The following is a 20678-nucleotide window of genomic DNA, read 5'->3' on the forward strand; positions in this document are numbered from 1 at the left end:
TCTCGTTTCTCTTTTTATGAGAAAATCTTGCATCCAACAAAATGGTTTGCCTCGAATTCCTCCTTGATGGTACAGTTTCCATAAAAGTCTTTGGTGTGGTACTGTGTCAAATGCTTTCTTGAAATCTAAATAGATACTGTCCACCCATCCTTCTCTTTCCTGTATTGTGTCTGTTATTCTGTCATAGTAGCTCAACAGATTAGTAACACATGATTTCCCTTTTCTGAAATCAAACTGTCTTTCTGTTATCATACTGTGTTCTTCTAGATGATTTACCCAAGCTTTTCTTATAAGCTTTTCTAATACCTTGCTTACAACACTGGTCAGTGATACTGGTCAGTAGTTGAGTGGATTTTGTCTATTCCCTTTCTTGAATAAGGGGACAATATTTGCTTTCTTCCAAATATCAGGTAGTTTACCTTGACTCAAGGATTTCTTGAAAATTAAAAATAATGGTTTACTTAACTCCTTTGCACATTCTCGTAGTACCCAACATGAAATTTCATCAGGACCACTTGCTTTTCCTCTGTCTAATCTACTTAACTCCTCCTGTATTATTTTTTCTGCTATTTGTATATCTGGTAGTATGTGTGGACATGCATGTTCCACATAGTCCCACTCAAAATTTTTTTCCTTTGTAAAAACTAATTGGAAATTCTTATTTAGAGCTTCACAAATATCTTTCTCCTGTGTATAGGTGATTCCCTCGTCTGTAATGGATTGTATTATATCTTTTACTTTGGTTTTGCTTCTGATGTAGCTGTAAAATAGCTTTGGTTGATCACTACTTTTATTTATTATATCCTCAAACTGTTTTTGGGCTTCCCTCCTTATTCTTGTATAATCGTTTCTTGCCTGTTTGTAATTATTATATGCCCTTTCACTATTGTGTCTTCTGTATCTATTCCACAACAAATCTCTTCTTTCTTTTGATTTTTTGCATTCTGTATTGAACCATTTCTGTATTTTCTTATCTGCTTCTTTGTGCTGTGGGATGTACTTCTGGACTCCTATTTCATAAAATTCACAAATTTTTTATATACAGCATTTAAATCATGTCCTCTAAGCTCATTTTCCCAATCAACTTCTAAGAAATACTTCTTTAGGTCTTGATAATTTCCCTTTTTATGGTTTAGGCTGTTTTTGTAACTTTCACTGCTGTTAACTATGTCATATGCTATCCTGAAGTTGTAATTTAGTACTGCATGATCGCTTTTGCCGAGTGGAGGGTGATATATTAAACTGTCAATATCATTTTCTTGCCTAGTAAATATGAGATCTAGCATTGAAGGTACATCGAGTCCTCTTTTTCTGGTGGTTTCCCTCACATGTTGCGCTAGGAAAAACTCTTGCACGAGATCCAGGAGCTTTTGGTCCTAACAGCTTTCTTGGCTAATTATATCTAGAGTATTCCAATTTATATTTGTATCAAAATCTCCAGTTAGTATAATTCTTTCCGATTTCTTTTCCATTTTATGTAGTAATGCTCTTAAACTCTGAATTGTACTCTCTGCCAGGTCCTCATATTCGTCTCTTTCCTATGTGTTTGATCTGGGTGGCATGTACAAATTGGCTACAATTACTTTACCTTCAGATGTGTTGATCTCTCCTGCAATCAGTTCTACTTGTGATGGTATATCTAGTTTTATTTCATTGACTTTTAGATTTTTCTTAGTTAATATTATAATTCCTCCTCCTTTTTTTAAATATCTGTCTCTTCTCCATATATTGTATTCCTCTAAGTTTAGTATGTCATTGGATATCCTTGGTGTTAATTTTGTTTCAGTTAGGCATATTATATGTGGTTCATTTTCTCTGACAATCATTCATCTGTAGTAATTTAGATACCATTCCATCCACATTTGAGTACATCAACTTTATCATCTTGTTTATATACTTGTCATGACATGGTTCTACTACCTTCCTCCTTTTTATTCCCTCCTGTTTGTGTACCACTTTCGTACCTGCAATCCTATTACTTTGTGTGTGTGTGTGTGTGTGTGTGTGTGTACATCATATACTTACTTGGGAGCATGTATGGGGAGGGTGTGCGAGATGAGGTGTGATGATGATGATGTGTAAGGTGATGGTGTGGTATATGCATGTGTGGGTGAGTGAAGTGAAAGTGCCTAAGGTAAGTGTGAAAAGAGTCCAATATTGTGGTGTGGAGTAAATGTGTTGTGAGATAAGGATGTGTGGTGTGGGTGTGTTGGGTGGGATGAGATTTTGTGGGCGTACAAGCCTTTTCATGCTGTGTGTTGGGTGGGGGGGGGGGTGAGAGCGTGTGAGTATAGCGAAGAAATGTGTGGTGAGGTAGTATGTGGTGTGGGAGACGGAGTGAGTGAGTCTAAAGGTCGACAATACTATGTGACTGATTGAGTGAACATGCAAATGAATGAGCAAACAGTGTGTTGGTGAGTGTAAATGTGAATGTGTGTGCATGTGAGTAGGGCGCAGTACTGGTGGGCGCACTGAGTGTAGTGAAAGTGCATTAAAGCTGAGAGTCTGTGAGAGTGAGTGTGGTGGGGCCGGGTGAGGGCGGGTGTGGGTGGGGAGTGACGTGTGGAGCTTTGTCTGGTTCACGAAGTGTGAGTGGGTGCGACTGGGAAGTGGCAGTGTGCTGGTTTAAAGGCACCATCGGCTGACGGTGTCGATACGGAAGTGAATGTGGGTGTGGGTGTGGATATGGAAATGAATGTGGGTGGGGGTGGGGATATGGAAGTGAATGTGGGTGTGGATATGGAAGTGAATGTGGGTGTGGGTGCGGATATGGAAGTGAATGTGGGTGTGGATATGGAAGTGAATGTGGGTGTAGGTGTGGATATGGAGGTGAATGTGGGTGTGGATATGGAAGTGAATGTGGGTGTGGGTGTGGATATGGAAGTGAATGTGGGTATGGGTGTGGGTGTGGATATGGAGGTGAATGTGGGTGTGGGTGTGGATATGGAAGTGAATATGGGTGTGGATGTGGATATGGAAGTGAATGTGGGTGTGGGTGTGGATATGGAAGTGAATGTGGGTGTGGGTTTGGATATGGAAGTGAATGTGGGTGTGGGTTTGGATATGGAAGTGAATGTGGGTGTGGGTGTGGATATGGAAGTGAATGTGGGTGTGGATATGGAAGTGAATGTGGGTGTGGGTTGGATATGGAAGTGAATGTGGGTGTGGGTGGGAATATGGAAGTGAATGTGGGTGCGGGTGTGGATATGGAAGTGAATGTGGGTGTGGGTGTGGATATGGAAGTGAAAGAAGGTGTGGGTGTGGATATGGAAGTGAATGTGGGTGTGAATATGGAAGTGAAAGTGAGTGTGGGTTTGGATATGGAAGTGAATGTGGGTGTGGTTATGGAAGTGAATGTGGGAGTGGGTGTAAATATGGAAGTGAATGTGGGTGAGGGTTTGGATATGGAAGTGATGTGGGTGTGCGTGTGGGTGTGGCGTGGATACGGAAATGAATGTGGGTGTGGATATAAAATTGAATGTGGGTGTGGATATGGAAGTGAATGTGGGTGTGGATACAAAAGTGAATGTAGGTGTGGATATGGAAGTGAATGTGGGTGTGGATATGGAAGTGAATGCAGGTGTGGATATGGAAGTGAATGTGGGTGTGGATACAGAAGCGAATGTGGGTGTGGATACAGAAGCGAATGTGGGTGTGGATACAGAAGCGAATGTGGGTGTGGATATGGAAGTGAATGTGGGTGTGGATATGGAAGTGAATGTGGGTGTGGATACAGAAGCGAATGTGCGTGTGGCTACAAAAGTGAATGTAGGTGTGGACACAAAAGTGAATGTGGGTGTGGATACAAGGATATGGAAGTGAAGGTGGATGTGGGTTTGGATATGGCAGTGAGTGTGGGTGTGGATATAGAAGTGAATGTTGATGTGGGTGTGGATATAGAAGTGAATGTGGGTGTGGGTGTGGATATGGAAGTGAATGTGGGCTTGAATATGGAAGAGTATGGGTGTGGATTTGGATATGGAAGTGAATGTGGGTGTGGGTGTGGATATGAAAATGAATCTGGGTGTGAAAGTGGGAGCAGAATATGAAATTCAATGTGAGAAGGAGAGAAGGTAAAAGTGAATGTGCGAGTGGGTGTGGATACTGAAATGGGTGTGGGTATGACATGGGTACGGTGCTGGCTGCGGGTACCGAAGTAGATGCGAATATGACGTTGACATGGGTAGGTATGTGGAAATAACGTGAATGTAATGCAAGTGTGCGAGTGAGACAGAGGGTAACTGGATAAGGGAGCGTACGATTACTGTTGCATATGTCGAAACATGAAATAATGCTTAACTGTGTGTGTGTGTGTGTGTGTGTGTGTGTGTGTGTGTGTGTTTTATTCTGTCAGGTCCCGTTATGTAAGGTTATAAGTAGTGGAGATGTGCCAATACCAAGATGTTGGCCGATACCGATAGCTTTTCAGCCGATACCGATACCGATACTCCGATACAAATGAGCGACACTGCCGATACCGATACCGATACTTTTTTATTTTGATTTAATTTGATTTTATTTTGATTTATTCGATGCCGGTAACGTGGGTGCTGTTAATGCAGGAGCAATATAGTAATTGATATATACAGTATTATAAATATATGATAATATTACATCATACATGTAATTATAATGTAATATATCATAACCATCTGTTTATCAGTGTCATGAAACATGAGTGTCTTGAATCACATAATAAACCAGAAAAGTAACGGAGTATCGGCCACATTTTTACCTTGCCGATACCGATACCGATACCACATTAAAAGGCCGATACTGCCGATACCGATACCGATACCGATACTATCGGCACATCCCTAATAAGCAGCATGACAGACGGAAAAATTACCAGTCCGCCGTTCTCTGACGCCGCGCCGTGCGCTTTAAAGTTTGACAACAAATACTTCTCTCTCTCTCTCTCTCTCTCTCTCTCTCTCTCTCTCTCTCTCTCTCAGCATCCACATACACCTCTTCCGTCTTATCCCTTCGTCTCCCTCCACCTCCTTCAAAATCATCCGCTGCCTCACCTAACTCCCTCTATCGCTATTAATCTTCGCTGTTTAGTCGTCTTCTCCCAGTCATTTCCCTTCTTCTTCACTACACCCTTTTCGTCGTCTTCGCTCGTCTCATTCCCTGTCTCCTTCTCCCATTCACCTTCTTTTCTCCTTCCCTTTGCTGGTCCTCCGCATTTCTTCTCTTTCTATCGTCTGTTTTCCCTCATCCACTATCCCTCTCTTCGTTCCTGGCTCATTTACTCATCCCTTTCCTTTCCTTAGCGCTAACCACCCCCCCACCCAAAAAAAAAAAAAAAAAAAAAAAAAAAAATCCCTCAACCATTTCATTGTCTCTCCGAGTCTCCTTCCCCGTCATTTTCAACTTTCTCCCCTCCTCTCCCTGTTCCGTCCCTCAACCTTTTCCTCTTCTCCTTCCCTATTTCTTCTTTTCCCCTTCCCATTTCTCCTCTTTGCTCCTCTCTTCTCCTAAGCGTTGCATTTCTTTCTCCCCATGCTATTCATCTTCTCTCCTTTTTTCCCTTTCCCTTTTCCGGCTCCTTCATTATTTGCTTCGCAATTCCCCCATTTCTTCTTCCTCCAGTCTTTCCTCTTCCTCTTTATCACCGTATCTTATTCCTCGCATTGCCAGGCTCTTCTCTACAATACCCCTCATTTATCTCCTCAACCTTCCTCTCTCCTTCCCTGTCCTTTCTCCTCCTCTCCTCGCTTCCCTCTTCCTAATCTCTCTCTCTCTCTCTCTCATTTTTAGCTATTTTCGTCATTATTACTATTATTCCTTTTCCGACGCCTTCAACACCATGTTTCAGGTTCTGTCCTCCATTCCCATTCTAACACTCCTACCCAGTTCCCCTCCACTCCTACCCAGTTCCCCTCCACTCCTACCCAGTTCCCCTCCATTCCTACCCAGTTTCCCTCCACTCCTACCCAGTTCCCCTCCACTCCTACCCAGTTCCCCTCCACTCCTACCCAGTTCCCCTCCATTCCTACCCAGTTCCCCTCCATTCCTACCCAGTTCCCCTCCACTCCTACCCAGTTCCCCTCCACTCCTACCCAGTTCCCCTCCACTCCTACCCAGTTCCCCTCCACTCCTACCCAGTTCCCCTCCATTCCTACCCAGTTCCCCTCCACTCCTACCCAGTTCCCCTCCACTCCAACCCAATTCCCCTCCAATTCTACCCAGTTCCCCTCCACTCCAACCCAGTTCCCCTCCACTCCTACCCAGTTCCCCTCCATTCCTACCCAGTTCCCCTCCACTCCTACCCAGTTCCCCTCCACTCCTACCCAGTTCCTCTCCACTCCTACCCAGTTCCCCTCCACTCCTACCCAGTTCCCCTCCAATCCTACCCAGTTCCCCTCCATACCCAGTTCCCCTCCAATCTTACCTAGTTCTCCTCCAATCCTACCCAGTTCTCCTTAAGTCCTACCCAGCTCCCCTCCAATCCTTCCCGGTCTCTTCCATTCCTCCCGGTTGTCTTTCTCCTCACATATTACTCACGACTCCTTGATCCTCCTGCTTGTCACCGCCACATCACTGTCTCCCAGCAATCCCTTCCACCTTCTCAGTCTCCTCTGCTTGCCTCAGGTTTGCTTCCCTCCGTCACATCTATATTCTTTTTTTCATTTTCATATTTCACATCTTTCCTCCGGTGGTAGGTGGCAGTACCCATCATCCACTCACTTCATGCAGAACTGCCTACTGCTTCTTTCATCGTTATCATTCTTTTTCTATGTCCGCCCTCTTCTCTTTATATTTCTCCCACCCTTCCCGTCCCTTTTCATCATTCATCTTTCCACATCAGGTAGCTTTACATTGAGTGACAAGCCTAATGGTTTCCTGTATCTCAGGAAACCATTTACAATGCTGGGTGGTAACTACTAGTAACCATATAACCAAACAACGGGGTGATGCGAAGCCTATAATTGTGCCCCTCTTGACAGTGTGGAGAAACGCAAGTGCTGCGTCCATCTGGGAACCATACCTCCACACTCTTCCCCGTGCCTCGCTGTGATAAGGTGCTGTCTGCCGCAATGGAGCATCGATTCACTGCATGGTATGACCCTACAGGGGTGGCTGATGGGTCTGTTCTGCCAGACAGATCAGGGTTATTCAGCAACATATTTCCTCTTATATTCCATGGTTTCATTTCCATTTGACGATTTTACCTTCATCAGTTTTATCACCAGTTTCACTGACCTATATGTAACTTTGTCTCTCCCTCTGTCAGTTTAGTCTCTCTCACCGTATCTCTATTTTGGTCGAGTCCTCCGTCTATTTAGAATTTCTCATCGTATCTCTATTTTGGTCTCTCCTTCTGCCATACTTTCATTGCACCGGTATCTCTATTTTGGTCCCTTCCTCTGTCAATTTAGTTTCTCATCGTATTCCTATTTTGGTCTCTTCCTTTGTCAATTTAGTCTCATCATATCTCTATTTCGGTTTCTCCCTCTGTCAATTTACTTCCAGCGTATCTATTTTGGTCTCTCCCTTTGCCAATTTAGTCTCACTCATCGTATCTATGTTTTGGTCTCTCCCTCTGCAAATTTACTTTCTTTCATCGTATCTCTATTTTGGTCTCTGCCTGTCAGTTTTGCCTCTCCCATCGTACCTTTAACCTCATCTCTGCTTCTGTCAAATTTAGTCTCTCCCATCCTTCCTCACGGCTCTCTTTCCTTTCTCTTTCTGTCCAGTCTTGCCAGTGTCATCATCACTACCAGTTACCTATTTTTCGCCTCGTCTGTTCTACTAAGGTCAATTTCGTGTCTCCCATCCAATCGTATCATCATGTTTCCGGTCCCAAGCAATATTTTCTTCTCTGTTCTGCCCCCTTCCTATCTTTGCCCCTTCCTATCTTTGCACTTTTTCTTTGCCTATCTCCATCACTTTCTCTCGTTTGTTCCTTCTTCACTTTTTTTTTTTTCCTGCTTTCCCTCTGTCAATTTCATTTTTTTTTCAATCTTTCTTGCACTGGTCTCTTTTGGAACCTATAACTTCATACCTCCCATTCTACATTATCTTTCTCTTCATTTACTGTCTTTTTATCCCCTCTATCTCACCCATCCCACTATCAGTTTCGTCACTTGTTTTTTACCTGTCTCTCGTTAAATTTCTCATTTTACCCTCGGTTTCGTTTCCCCTGATTCCTCTCCTCTCCTCTTTGCGTGCTTCATCATCCAAACGTCGTCTATTATCGATCATCTGATCTTCCACATTTTCCCCTCTCTTTCTTCTTTCCTCTTTTTCCTCGCTCATTATCACAGTCTCGTCTCTCCAACAATTTCTCACCTCTCTTTTACTTTCCTTCACCTGTATCATCTTTTCCCGGCCTCTTTCCAAACTTATCCGCCCAAATTTCGAAAACCCTTGGTCTGTCTTCATCGGCTTTCTTCCCTAGTCTCGTCTGGTAACTTCTTCCACTCCCATCGCCACCATGGAAAGAACTCACATCAAGTTCTTATCATATCGCGTCAGTTACAGATCGCTGCGCCTATCAGTTTTCTTTTCCTTATTTTTTCCCTCGAGTCATGCATAAGTTAGATTACATGTCGGACTTTTACGAGCTGTTCTTGTGATCTTCGATTACTGGCACCAAAAATTCACAGTCTCTCTCCAAAATCTGGGATTCTTTCAGTACTGTAATACATAACTTTTCCATTCTGTTTTCCCCCATTATATATATATATATATATATATATATATATATATATATATATAAAAGAGCTCGAGAAAAATCTCAGCAAAAACCTTGACATGTTCTATTAAAACTGAAAACATGCTGATGTTGAGCTAAAAGTAACTTTAAAAATAATTCATTTCTGCTTGCAGAAAAGGTGAATATAATGCTTCACTTTTTGGTTCAATGCACTTTGCAGTAGTGATACGTTCCCTTACGGATACGTATATATATATATATATATATATATATATATATATATATATATATATATATATATATATATATATATATATATAATTAATGACTTCCTTATCTTCTTTCTCGAACCTTTCAAATACTTAAGCCTGAGAACGTCTTTGGTATTATACTCGGCTTTATCCAGACTATTTTATTCACCTGACACCTGACAGGACTTTCAGAATTGGATGGGTAAAGTAAAGCCTTCCACAATCCTTTCATTGCCTTCCTAAATTGAATAAAATCACTTGTGGGAAGAAAGAATAAAAACTAAAAAACGATATAGCTGTACAGGGGTTAAATCTGCCACCATCCCTCTTCCCCAGTCCGTCTTATCAGCTCAGTGTTCCATCATCACCGTCATCCCCTTCACCTTTATCGACTTCATTAGTGCTAAGCCTTCCGTCATCATCTTCCACTCCTTTACCATTTGGGACCGTCCAACTTTTCTTGTCTAAGCGCTTTTCATTATCACCCATTTCCACAGTCCTCGCCCTTTTCCATATTTTATCAATCCAGCACAGCCATCATCATCATCATCATCATTCCGTCCAACTTTCCAACTCCCCTTTAAATTCACACTGCTCTTCCGCACTCTCCCCTTTAACACCATTCACCTCCCTTGCCCACACAATCGTAAGCCTTTACTCTAAGCTCCTCTTTTTTCTTCTTCCCATATCCTTTTCACTATATCCTCTTTTTTCCTCTCTTCCCATATCCTTTTTACTCTAACCTCTCCCTATTTCCTCTCTTCCCATATCCTTTTTACTCTAACCTCTCCCTATTTCCTCTCTTCCCATATCCTTTTTACTCTAACCTCTCCCTTTTTCCTCTTCACATTTCCCTTTTATTGTAACCTACTCCTTTTCCCCCTCTTCCTATTTCCCTTCATTCCACCTTTTCTTCTTCACTTCCTCACCTCCCCATATCGCTTCTTAGCACTTTTTCCCTTCACACACTTCGTTTACTATGTTCTGCCTTACTCCACCTCTTCCCTATTTTCATGCCTTTTATTCTCCTTTTCCTTCCACTCCCTCATCCGTCTCTCCTCTTTCGTCACCCATTTTACCTTCGGTACTCCTCCCCTCCATCACTCTCCCTCTCCCTTGCTACCTTTCCCATTTGCTCACCCCTCCCCTTTCCAAGTCAACCCTTTCCGTTACCCCTCCTCTTCGCTCCCCGACCACTCCCCTCTCTTTAACCCCTCCTCCCCACCTCGCCCCGGCCACCAACGTATCTGGCTACGTCTAAATGCGACACCGGCACACTTTTTTATCAACTCCCACAATCTCATATTCCTGTGACAAACAATCGAAGATCCATGTACTGGCTGTGATGAACGGCTGGGAAATTACCACAGTATGAAACAATATATTCAGCCTCCTCCCCTCTCTCTTTCCAACTTTCCTCTCCTTCAGCCTCTCCCCCCCCCCTTTTTTTTTAAGCCTTCCTCCGCTATATCCCCCCTTTCTCCCGCGTCTCTTCAGTCTCCCACCTTCAACCACAATCCCACAACCCTCCCCCCCCATCCCCCAACACCGCAGCCTTGACATGAAGAGAGCTGGCGATCCAGATATTTCTCAGTCGTTATGCCATTACTGCATGTGGCGGTCCGAGTGTCAACAACCAGCGTTATTGTAGCCGTATATGGACAGTACAATACGTCATACCGCCACGCCACGTTGAACATACTTTCTTACATTAACGCCCGCCAACACGGCCTACTCGCTATATATATATATATATATATATATATATATATATATATATATATATATATATATATATATATATATATGTAGGTGCTATTATAATCTCCCAAGTTTACAAACAGATCGCCACTGTCATTACGAGACACCATGGACTTGGACGTCGTGAAATCAGGGTGCGAGGCGACCAAAATATTCCCCAATTCTGAATTTCTCGGAACTTTAATTTCTCATACTTCCGCTAAATTTAAAACAGACGAGTGCATAAATATATTCAGGACTTATTCAGACAGCCGCTTGATCTGTCACGCATGAGGAGGCCAAGAAGGACCGACTGCCTTTACACGCACGCCTGAACCCTCAGAAGCCCAAGAGTTTGTTTATTCAGGTCCAGGAGAGACCGAACACGCGTGCTTATCGACCACTCGGGCGTTGTTTATGTCAACTCCAATCCTCGACCGACCTGGGTACTGCCGCGAGATTAGTTTGGGGGGAGGGGGGCAGAAAAGGGAAGGGAATGGAGGACAGGATGGAGAGAAGGGGATGAGTACAGAAAACAGAATGAAGACGAAGAGGAGAGAGGGGAAACGATGGCATGAGCGAAGGAAAAGAAAGAAGAACGAAGGGAATGGCACCAGGAACAAGAACAGGGTGACAGGGGAAGAGGGAGGGGGAGGGGAAAAAACAGTGCAGACGGGAAATGGAGATCTAACTAAAGAGGGAAAGGGCAGCAAGTGATTAAAAATAAAAATGCAAAGGGCGTCGTGAAAAAAAGAGAATATATCCATTTCAGCAAATGAACCCAAAAGTAACAAAGAAAGTAAATCCGAATAAATAAGAAGAGTACATATGAACGAAAAGACGCAAAACTAATTGCTGCCAGCAAGCACAATAGTGCAGCCGCTGACAAACACTAGGTAAATACTTGTAGGGTACAACATACACCTGTCGAACTTTGATGTTACCGCGTGACCCTTACCTCAGACTGGGTATTGCAAATATCGAATCCTTTCATCCTTGACTTACTATAAAGCCATCACGCATCTTGGTTTAAGTAGGATAAAATCTGTTTAAGCCGGCCTTGACCTTTCAACTGTTCAACTACTGTTCTCAGAAACAATAGATCAGTCCTCTGGTGGACCGTTAATCCTTCTACGAAGTTTAGTCTAAATCAAATAAAAACTGCTACTTTATTGACATACAGTTGCACACGGGTCAAACTCTGAGCTTGCTCTGCGACCTAGACCTTTGACTGACTGTTTTCAGAATCTACTACACTCGTTCTTGCCTTGACCTCAACCCTTCCACCTAGTTTGGAGTAAATCGGTGGCTCAGTCGGCAGAGAGTTGGCCTGCAGTCCTGACGGACCCGGGTTCAAATCCCGCTGAGGCAGGGAACAGTTTAAGGATTTGAATTTCAGAAAAATCAGACTTTACTGATCTACCAGAAGGCCCGCCGACATGTCGTAAAAATACCCCCGCTAATACCAATACACCAGTCCTGTATGAGACAGCCCTAGCATGTATTCAGTATGGACGGTGGGTGTTAGCGCCGAAGTGGTGACATGTAGAGGTGTGCGGTACGTAGGAGGACTACTGGGCCTTGAAAGCAGGCTGTGCAGCCTATGCCCAGAGTCGGTCACATAAAAAAAAAAAAAAATCGGAATGTAATTGCTTCGGATGATTTTTGAATGACTTTGCCCTTTGACCTATTGTTCTAAAAAAAAGGTTATCCCTTGGCTGGTCGTCAATAGTTTCATCAGGTTTGGGTTAAGTTGGACGGAAACTGTTAGAGAGAAAGTGGTACCCTACAGGCTGGTCTTTTACATACAACTCTGTCGCTTAGTTCCTTATATAGTCAATCAATGATTAAGTAACATGTTGAGATGCTTGTCAGCATAAAAAAAAAAAAAAAAAAAATGGAGAGTAAGCAGTGACTGTATGCAGGCGAGAAATTTGAGAATACGAAGATGCAGCAAACGGGAGAGAAAGAGATATATAACAGGAGATGGGGATGAAAATTGTGATTAAAGGAAAGGCGACGCGGGTCAGTTCATTCAAATGCGACACACATCCCCGAACAGGTCACCAGAGGCATTCCCCCTAAGCCGGGGGCTGGAATGGGGAGGGGAGGGAGAGAAGGAAGGGAGTGAAAGGGAAGAGAGAGAAGGAAGGAAAAGGTATAGGAAAAGATAGGGAGAAATGGAGGAAAAAGAAGTGAGATGGAGGGAAAGAAGAAGTCGACGAGAGAGAGAATGTGAGAGATGTAGGAAAAGGATGGGAGACTGAACAAGGACACTATCCTGAGGGACTGCAGGAAGAGATACAAGGTTAGAGGAGCGAAAAGAAATGGAGGAGGGGAAAGCAGAAGGAAGGTGCAGTACTGGAAGAGGGCAGGAGGGAGAATACATACTACCAAGGTGGAGGGAGAGGAGAACGGCATTACCACAGGCATTTCCTCTCACCCGTCCATTCCTTTACCGTGATAATGTTTCCTTTAAATTCCACAACAGATGTACTGATGGTACCGACATTGACGAATTTACTCATAAAATGAACACATTACCATCAAAATCAACACAACTAACGTTCTGTACCGACGAAATTTACCCAATAAGATTTCAGTAACAATCATCGATGAGGCTCATAACAGACTGATCTACTAAATGATGCTGAGAATAAACGCACAGCACGATTCAGGGTATTACTCTAAGTGCCTACTGATATTTCGCAACACTTCCTTCTGCGGTATATTCACACTCTACACACTACACCTCCATATGCTCGTGTATGTTATACAAACGATATAAACAATATACAAGAGGGTGGTACATGTCTGGTATGTTACATAAATCGCTATGGAAGAGGTGCTACGAAGCCTCCTATACCTCTTACTCCTCCGACAAGCCAAGGGTGAGCGGAGTGATGGGTTCCTGTCGCTATGTGGCGTGTCAATGGCGGGACTGTACCTAAGAGGTGCCATTCACATCAGGCGGCCAGCAGGCAGGGAGGTGTAAAGTTAAAGCACCACTCAACCACAGCTCAGACATTTCATAACGAGTCTCTTATGCATTCTTGTCTCTCAGTTTCTTGCTATATTTACACCCTCGCGAAAGCGGGTGTTATGTTCTGAGGTGTGTGTGTGTGTGTGTGTGTGTGTGTGTGTGTGTGTGTGTGTGTGTGTGTAATTCACCGGGTCGGTCAGGATCACTTGATGGTCGTGATCGTCAGCTTTTACCCTCCCGGAAGGGAGCTGAGAGCTCATATAGTCCGATCTAAGGGCATGGCTGTAACCTTCACACACGCACACACCCATCCCCTTGCTCAAGGAGGACAGTAATCACCCACTTCGTCAGTGAAACTTTTCGCAACCTGAGCAAGGCGCGAACTCCCGTCTACCAGATGGCAAGCGAGAACGTTACCAATGTGCCAGCGAGCGGTGTGTGTGTGTGTGTGTGTGTGTGTGTGTGTGTGTGTGAAGTGTTCGATTCATAACACAAACACCGAAGTGCAAATTTTACCTCTAGTTGATGATACTATCATCACAATATTTAATAATTACTTCAGCGAAAACAAAAGTTAGTGTTTGAAAAAAAAAAAAAAAAAAATAAAAAAAAAAAAAAAAACGCTTGTACTTAATCATCTGATGATTTCTCGGGGTGAGTAGTCATAGCCAGTGCACCTGGAGTACTGGCAACTATGGAACTGTTAATTAGCAACAAAATATCCGCTAGCCTTACTTTGTTCAATTTCTTTGAGGTGTCAGGTCCCGTGGCACAATCAATTTTGTGGAAATATTGATTTAACGGTAAACGGACTGGAAAATCAATTAACCTGGAAAAAAGGCATGTCATAGTAGTGGTGTGGTGGGCTACAAGTATCTTTTATAACAATGTGAGGCATGGAGGGCTATGTGACACTGGCAACACCAAACATAAGCATGTACAGTACACAGTACTGTATATACAGTATATATATATATACAGTATATTATACCTCTCTCTCTCTCTCACTCTCTCTCTACTGTACACACATATAATGTATATATAAATAGATAGATCGATAGATAGACAGACAGATCTATATATACGTATCTATCTATCTATGTATATATATACCGTATATATCTATATCTATATTTATCTATCTATTATCTCTCTCTCTCTCTCTCTCTCTATATATATATATATATATATATATATATATATATATATATATATATATATTTATATATTTATATTTATATACAGTATATATATATATGGAGCCTCTGTGGTAGTGGTAAAGTGTGCGTTTTCGTACACTGAAGAACGAGGGTTCGCGCCCCGCCAGGGTAATAACCTTTGGGAGCGTTCTTCTGACCACGTACTGCTTTTGCGGACATAAGGGATGCTATGGTTGAACCAGTGTCGCATACTATAAAATATGCTTGCACCCAGTCAGCTTGCGCGGGCTGATTACACTTGGTTCACAGACTACACACACATCCAAAGCCACTCCAACATTACAATTACACTTACAAGCACTTCTCACCCTACATACAATCTCTACTAGACAGCCTAAGCCACTTGGTAGAGATACATTGGCTGTATCGTCCTCACTTCGGTCGGGATAGGCCGGTCCTGCAGTGGACACTCAAAAAACGGCTGATGATTATGATTGCTGCTGCTGATATATATATATATATATATATATATATATATATATATATATATATATATATATATATATATATAACACGTTTCTTTACCCGACAATATAGTAAAATTCTGTTTGTCTGTCTGTCTCTCTCTCTGAACAAATATCAATTTTTACTGAGAATAAAAAAAATAAAAAATGATTCAGCCAAACATTCAAATCGTGAATGCGCTGAGGACAATATGAAAATGAAATTGAATAAATGGTGGTTGAAGAGGCTGTTGAATATAAAGTTGGCTAAACAAGAAGCATATGTAAAAAGAGAGGAAAAAGTCACGGAGGATAACTGATGATAAATCAAATACTGGCTGAATAAAAATGTTAAAGGCGAGTGAGTACACGAGGTTGATAAAGGGAAAACCAAACGAAACTTAGATGAGTGAAAATTGAATTTGGTGGTAGAATATTAACAAACAGCTGCATTTATTTAAAAAAAAAAGAAGCTACTACTGTGCTTCGGTAACAGTACAGTATGCACTAAAAATTACAGCAAGTCTACTGAAATTTTGTTCTTGCTGGCTACTGCTGCTAAGAGTGAAACAAAATTTGGATTATCGCAATGAACGATTTCTCATTCATCAGTAATCCCTTCAGTTCGTGTACCCCCCCTTTTTTTTTTAGTTCTTGTTACCTCCATAATTTTCCTTTTTTTCTTTTTCACTTAAGAGGGACTTCTGAACTGCAGAGGTTGGGTACATTTTTCATTAACCCATTCATTACGAGAAAACTTTCCTAAGTTTCATAAAATCGTGTGGAGATAAAAAGGATAAACTGTAGAAAGGTGTCATCGGATTGAAGGAGTTAAGAGATAAAATAACTCATCGGCTCCCAGATCTTACATATCCTCCTAAAAATCTATATTTTCCATGTCCTGGCCACACAACACCAACATCAGAGTGACTGGTAAACATAACTCCGTATACATGCACACCACCATAACACTCCAAGGGTATTGCAAAGTATATTCAATGATCCCCTCCTTTCTTTTTCCTATTCTTTATTTTAAAGCTCAGTTGTCTCTGTAAGGAAAATTCAATTACGTAAACATTTATATCCGTTCCTTTTAACTGGTTCCCTATAAGCAAAAAAGTTCACGGTCATAGTAACAGAGCCATTTTTTTCTATATAACCAGGTTATACTCCCACTCGAGTGAAAATTTAGTGTGGCTTGGTGCGTTGAGATGGAATTTATACCTTTCTTGCATAACAGTGAGTTTATGCGTTGCCAAGTACGTAGGGCACTACAGCACATATACATACATAACTGCGTACACACATACTTACGTACTTACATACGCAGGCGCACGTGTTCTCCCTCCCTTATTGTTCTGGAGGGCGAGGCCGGGAAGGAAGTGTAGGCGAGGGTGGCACCATGGTGGAAGCAGACTGGGGAGGAGGTAGTGGGGAAGGGAGGGAAGGTAATGAGGATGGGGAAGAGGCAGGGACAGAAGGAGAGGTAGCGCATAAGTGAGGGGGGGGAGGTGGAAAAGAATGATGTGGTGCAAAGGAGGGGACCGGAAAGAAAGGTGAGGAAAGGGAAAGTGGTGGAGGTAAGGGAGAGGTCGCGTTATAAGAGAGGTGGTGAGAAAAAAGGGACTGGAGCAGCAAAGTGAGGATGGAGTAATGTGGTAATACGGGGGAAGTGGTAGTATGAGGAGGTGGTAAGAGGAGGGGAAGGCAAAGGGAGGGGGTGGCAAGGGGGAGCTAGTGGTAGAGGGAAGCAGGACTCACGGGGGAGGTGGTGGTACGTCAGGAAAGGGTGTGCGGGGGGAGGGGGTGTTGGAGGAAGGGGGAAGTTGGTGTAGGCAGAGAGGCGTGGAACTATGAAAGGATTTAGAATCTGGGCTGACGTGAGCAAAATGGAGCTGGGGGAGGGCAGGCGGGGAATGAAGCTGACTCTGACCCGGTGTGGCTTCCTCGAAATCCATCAAAGAAATATAATAAGCACTCCACTGCCTGCACTAACAAATTTCATGGGGCAGAGAGTAATATATAACTTTGCCGAGGAATACGGGAACCTAACACTAACATACAAAAGATGAGGATTGACAACACTGATAGTCAATTTAAGAGGAATTGGCTACAGCTGGGAGTTCAAGAGGTTAGAGAACTCATTTCTTTTTCAGTATGACCCGACAGGGATGCTGCATAAATATGAATGTGGAGGAAGGGGACACATTGCAATACCAACTTTATGAACAGAGATCAGGAGAAGGTCTGAAGCACAAAAAGTGGTAGGAAGGAATTACACTCCCCCACGCACACACAACACACACGGAAGGCAGGTATCGTGACTCAGAAGGAAGGACGGAAGGAAGGACGGAAGGAAGGACGGAAGAAAGGACGGGAAGAAGGAAAAAGGAAGGACAGAAGAAAGAGGGGGAGGAAGGAAGATGTAACGACAGAAGAAAGGAAGGGAGGAAAGACGAAGGAAGGAGGGGAGGAAGGAAGAAGGAAAGAGGGGAGGAAGGAAGAAGGAAAGAGGGGAGGAAGGAAGAAGGAAAGAGGGGAGGAAGGAATGACAGAAGAAAGGAGGGAAGGAAGGAAAGACAGAAGAAAGGAGAGGAAGGAAGAAAGAAGTACGGAAGGAAGGAAGATGGAGGGACGGGAGGAAATGAATGAATGAATGAAGGAAGGAAGGTTAGCACACCGCGGTGACGAAGGAAAAATAGAAAATTACGGAGATGTTACGATGGAAGGATTAAAGGAGAGTTGAGCGAGAAGTCAAATGGAAGAATGATGGTGAAAGACTTGTTGAGAGGGAAGAAGGCAATGCTAATAGAAAAGAGAAACAAAGGCGGAAGTAAAGTACCATTAGACATAAGAAGATGGGCCGAACGGTAAGACGACAGGTAGAATGCAATGAGAAAAAGATGGACAGCGGCTGGAGTTGAGAGAAGGACTGAAGGCTGAGTTGTAAGATAATAAGAGGCGAGTCGTTGAAAAGGTTGGAAGGAAGAAAGGATAAGTGGTAGGGAAGGCTGGAGGGAAGAAACGATGAGTGGTAGGGAAGGATGCAGAGAAGAAACGATGAGTGGTAGGGAAGGATGCAGAGAAGAAACGATGAGTGGTAGGGAAGGATGCACGGAAGAAAGGAAAAGTGGTAGGGAAGGATGCAGGGAAGAAACGATGAGTGGTAGGGAAGGATGCAGGGAAGAAAGGAAAAGTGGTAGGGAAGGATGCAGGGAAGAAACGATGAGTGGTAGGGAAGGATGCAGGGAAGAAAGGAAAAGTGGTAGGGAAGGATGCAGGGAAGAAAGGATGAGTAATAAGAGGTAAAAATAATACGGGGGGGGGGGGGGCTGAAAGAACACCAGTTATAGGATAGCATGAGGAGTAAGTAAAGAGAGGATCAACTCAGTTCTGCTGGGAAGGAAGGCAGACTAACTTACAACAATAAGCTGAACGTGATGGAAAAAATACGTAAGGCAGGCAGCCAGAACTGAGGAAGAAAGAAGGAAGGAAGATATAAAGAATGAAGAAAAAAGGAAGGCTAACGACTGCAATGAGGAGGAAGGGTACCGCATACAGCCAAGAGGAAGATGCATGGAAGAATATGAAATGAGAAAATTAAGGAAGGCGAAAATAATATGCTCGAAAAAATGGGAGAAGATATTCAAAAATAAATGTATAAAATAAAAATACAAAGATAAGAGTTGTCTTGTTATCACGCTCTCGCGAACTGTTCAAACGGGAAAATTACACCTACATTTGGACGAAAACGGTTTAAACTAGACACTGACAACCTTCGGGCTGTGAGAAGAAATAAGAAAGGAAAAAAAGGTGAAAGCGGGAGAGGTGAGACGGAAACGTAAGGCAACCAAGCAGTGGCAACACAAGACCCGAATCTCCCTCCCCCAGGTATGTAAACCAGCCTCACATCCTGGCCACAGATCAAACGTGCATCCTGCAGATTGGTCTCCAGGCTGAGAGCAACTGACTGACTGATGCACGCCCGCCAGATGGCCTGATTAATGACGGCAAAGATAAATAACGGTAAGGAAGATCATTAACACAATAAGGTAAAAATCCTATCTATCTAAAGCCAAACGCCTTAATCCCGTAAGGAATAGCTACAAATTAATCGCCTCCATGTCATCCTGTCCTCTGCCATTTGTCTGCCCTCTCTCCAACTCACACCTTCCCTTTCTCATATGCCGGTATCTCACCACTCCACCACTCCCTCTCATCCTCGGTCTGCTTCCCTTCCCCGGCCTCTCCACCTCACACACACTTTTCAACTCAATCTCTCGTTTTCCATCTCCACGCGACAAAACCATTTCGGTATTTGCCTTAACGCTTTCGGTGAGTCACAATATAAAATGGGACGAAACTGACAAATGTGAGGCGAAATAAAGTGGAAGGCTTGCTTATAACTACTGAAGGTGACGACGACGACGATGGAGACAAGAAAAATAAACAAACATTCAAACAAACAAAACACACACACACACACACACACATACACACACACACACACACACACACACACACACACACACACATTTACTGGAAGATGCTGGCTGCGATTTAACGAAAATGTGACAAAATATGTTTCTAATACAATAAACTCCCACCCACAAATACTGATATTGTGCTGTAAGGAGAGAGAGAGAGAGAGAGAGAGAGAGAGAGAGAGAGAGAGAGAGAGAGAGAGAGAGAGAGAGAGAGAATGTGTGCGTGCGTGCGCGCACGCTTATGCGCATATGGGCATGTAAGTGTGTGTGCCACTGTAGTACTCACCATCTGTGTGGTTGACGGAGACAGTTGTCCTCATCCTATATCAGCTGAAAAGAAAAAAGAAAACTATCAATATCGCATCACAACGGAAGATACCCGGTATACACTACTATACCAAATATTATCAGTCATATGTAATACTACATTCAGTATCTTACTACACTATACAAAAATATATACAAAGAAACTATAATGCGTGTGAAGAAGAATAACAGTAATGAAGCACTGTAGTGTAGCAGGTTTCACTATCGCTCTGCTTCATTAAATATAATGTACACATCTCCACTCCAGTTTTTGCAAGTTCTGCATTTTTGTAAGGCTCTTACCATTCTTAAGTTCCCATGAATCACTCACAACTGAATAAAGTAGTTTAGCATAAGCTGGAACAGAATATTATATATGTTCCGACCATGAGATGGTAAAACAAATAATAACAACAATACCGTAATATAATAATAAAAAAAAAATAATGATGATTAAAAAAATTTGTAGAGGGATGCGGGTTGTTTTAATAAATCTTCCACACAAGAGCCACCTCCCATTCTCAAGTTGAGTCCAGACGCCGTGCTCCGAAAGACTAACGCTAAAATTATTTAGTTTCTGGCA

At 42.9% G+C, this 20678-nt stretch overlaps 1 protein-coding gene across 1 annotated transcript in view; it reads right to left on the bottom strand.

The window, feature by feature from the left end:
- The window catches only part of Trpm (transient receptor potential cation channel, subfamily M), a 933145-nt gene that overhangs the window by 736615 nt on the left and 175852 nt on the right, over positions 1–20678 (bottom strand). Inside the window, exon 2 of the mRNA XM_080282376.1 lies at positions 20076–20119. Within this exon, the coding sequence (XP_080138502.1) occupies positions 20076–20078 (3 nt within the window). The 5' untranslated portion in view covers positions 20079–20119. The remainder of the gene's footprint in view (positions 1–20075; positions 20120–20678) is intronic.

Source organism: Coenobita brevimanus, chromosome 93 (genome assembly GCF_032717465.1).
Source record: "Coenobita brevimanus isolate Jiangsu-jjx chromosome 93, ASM3271746v2, whole genome shotgun sequence".
Classification (NCBI taxonomy): Eukaryota; Metazoa; Arthropoda; class Malacostraca; order Decapoda; family Coenobitidae; genus Coenobita; species Coenobita brevimanus.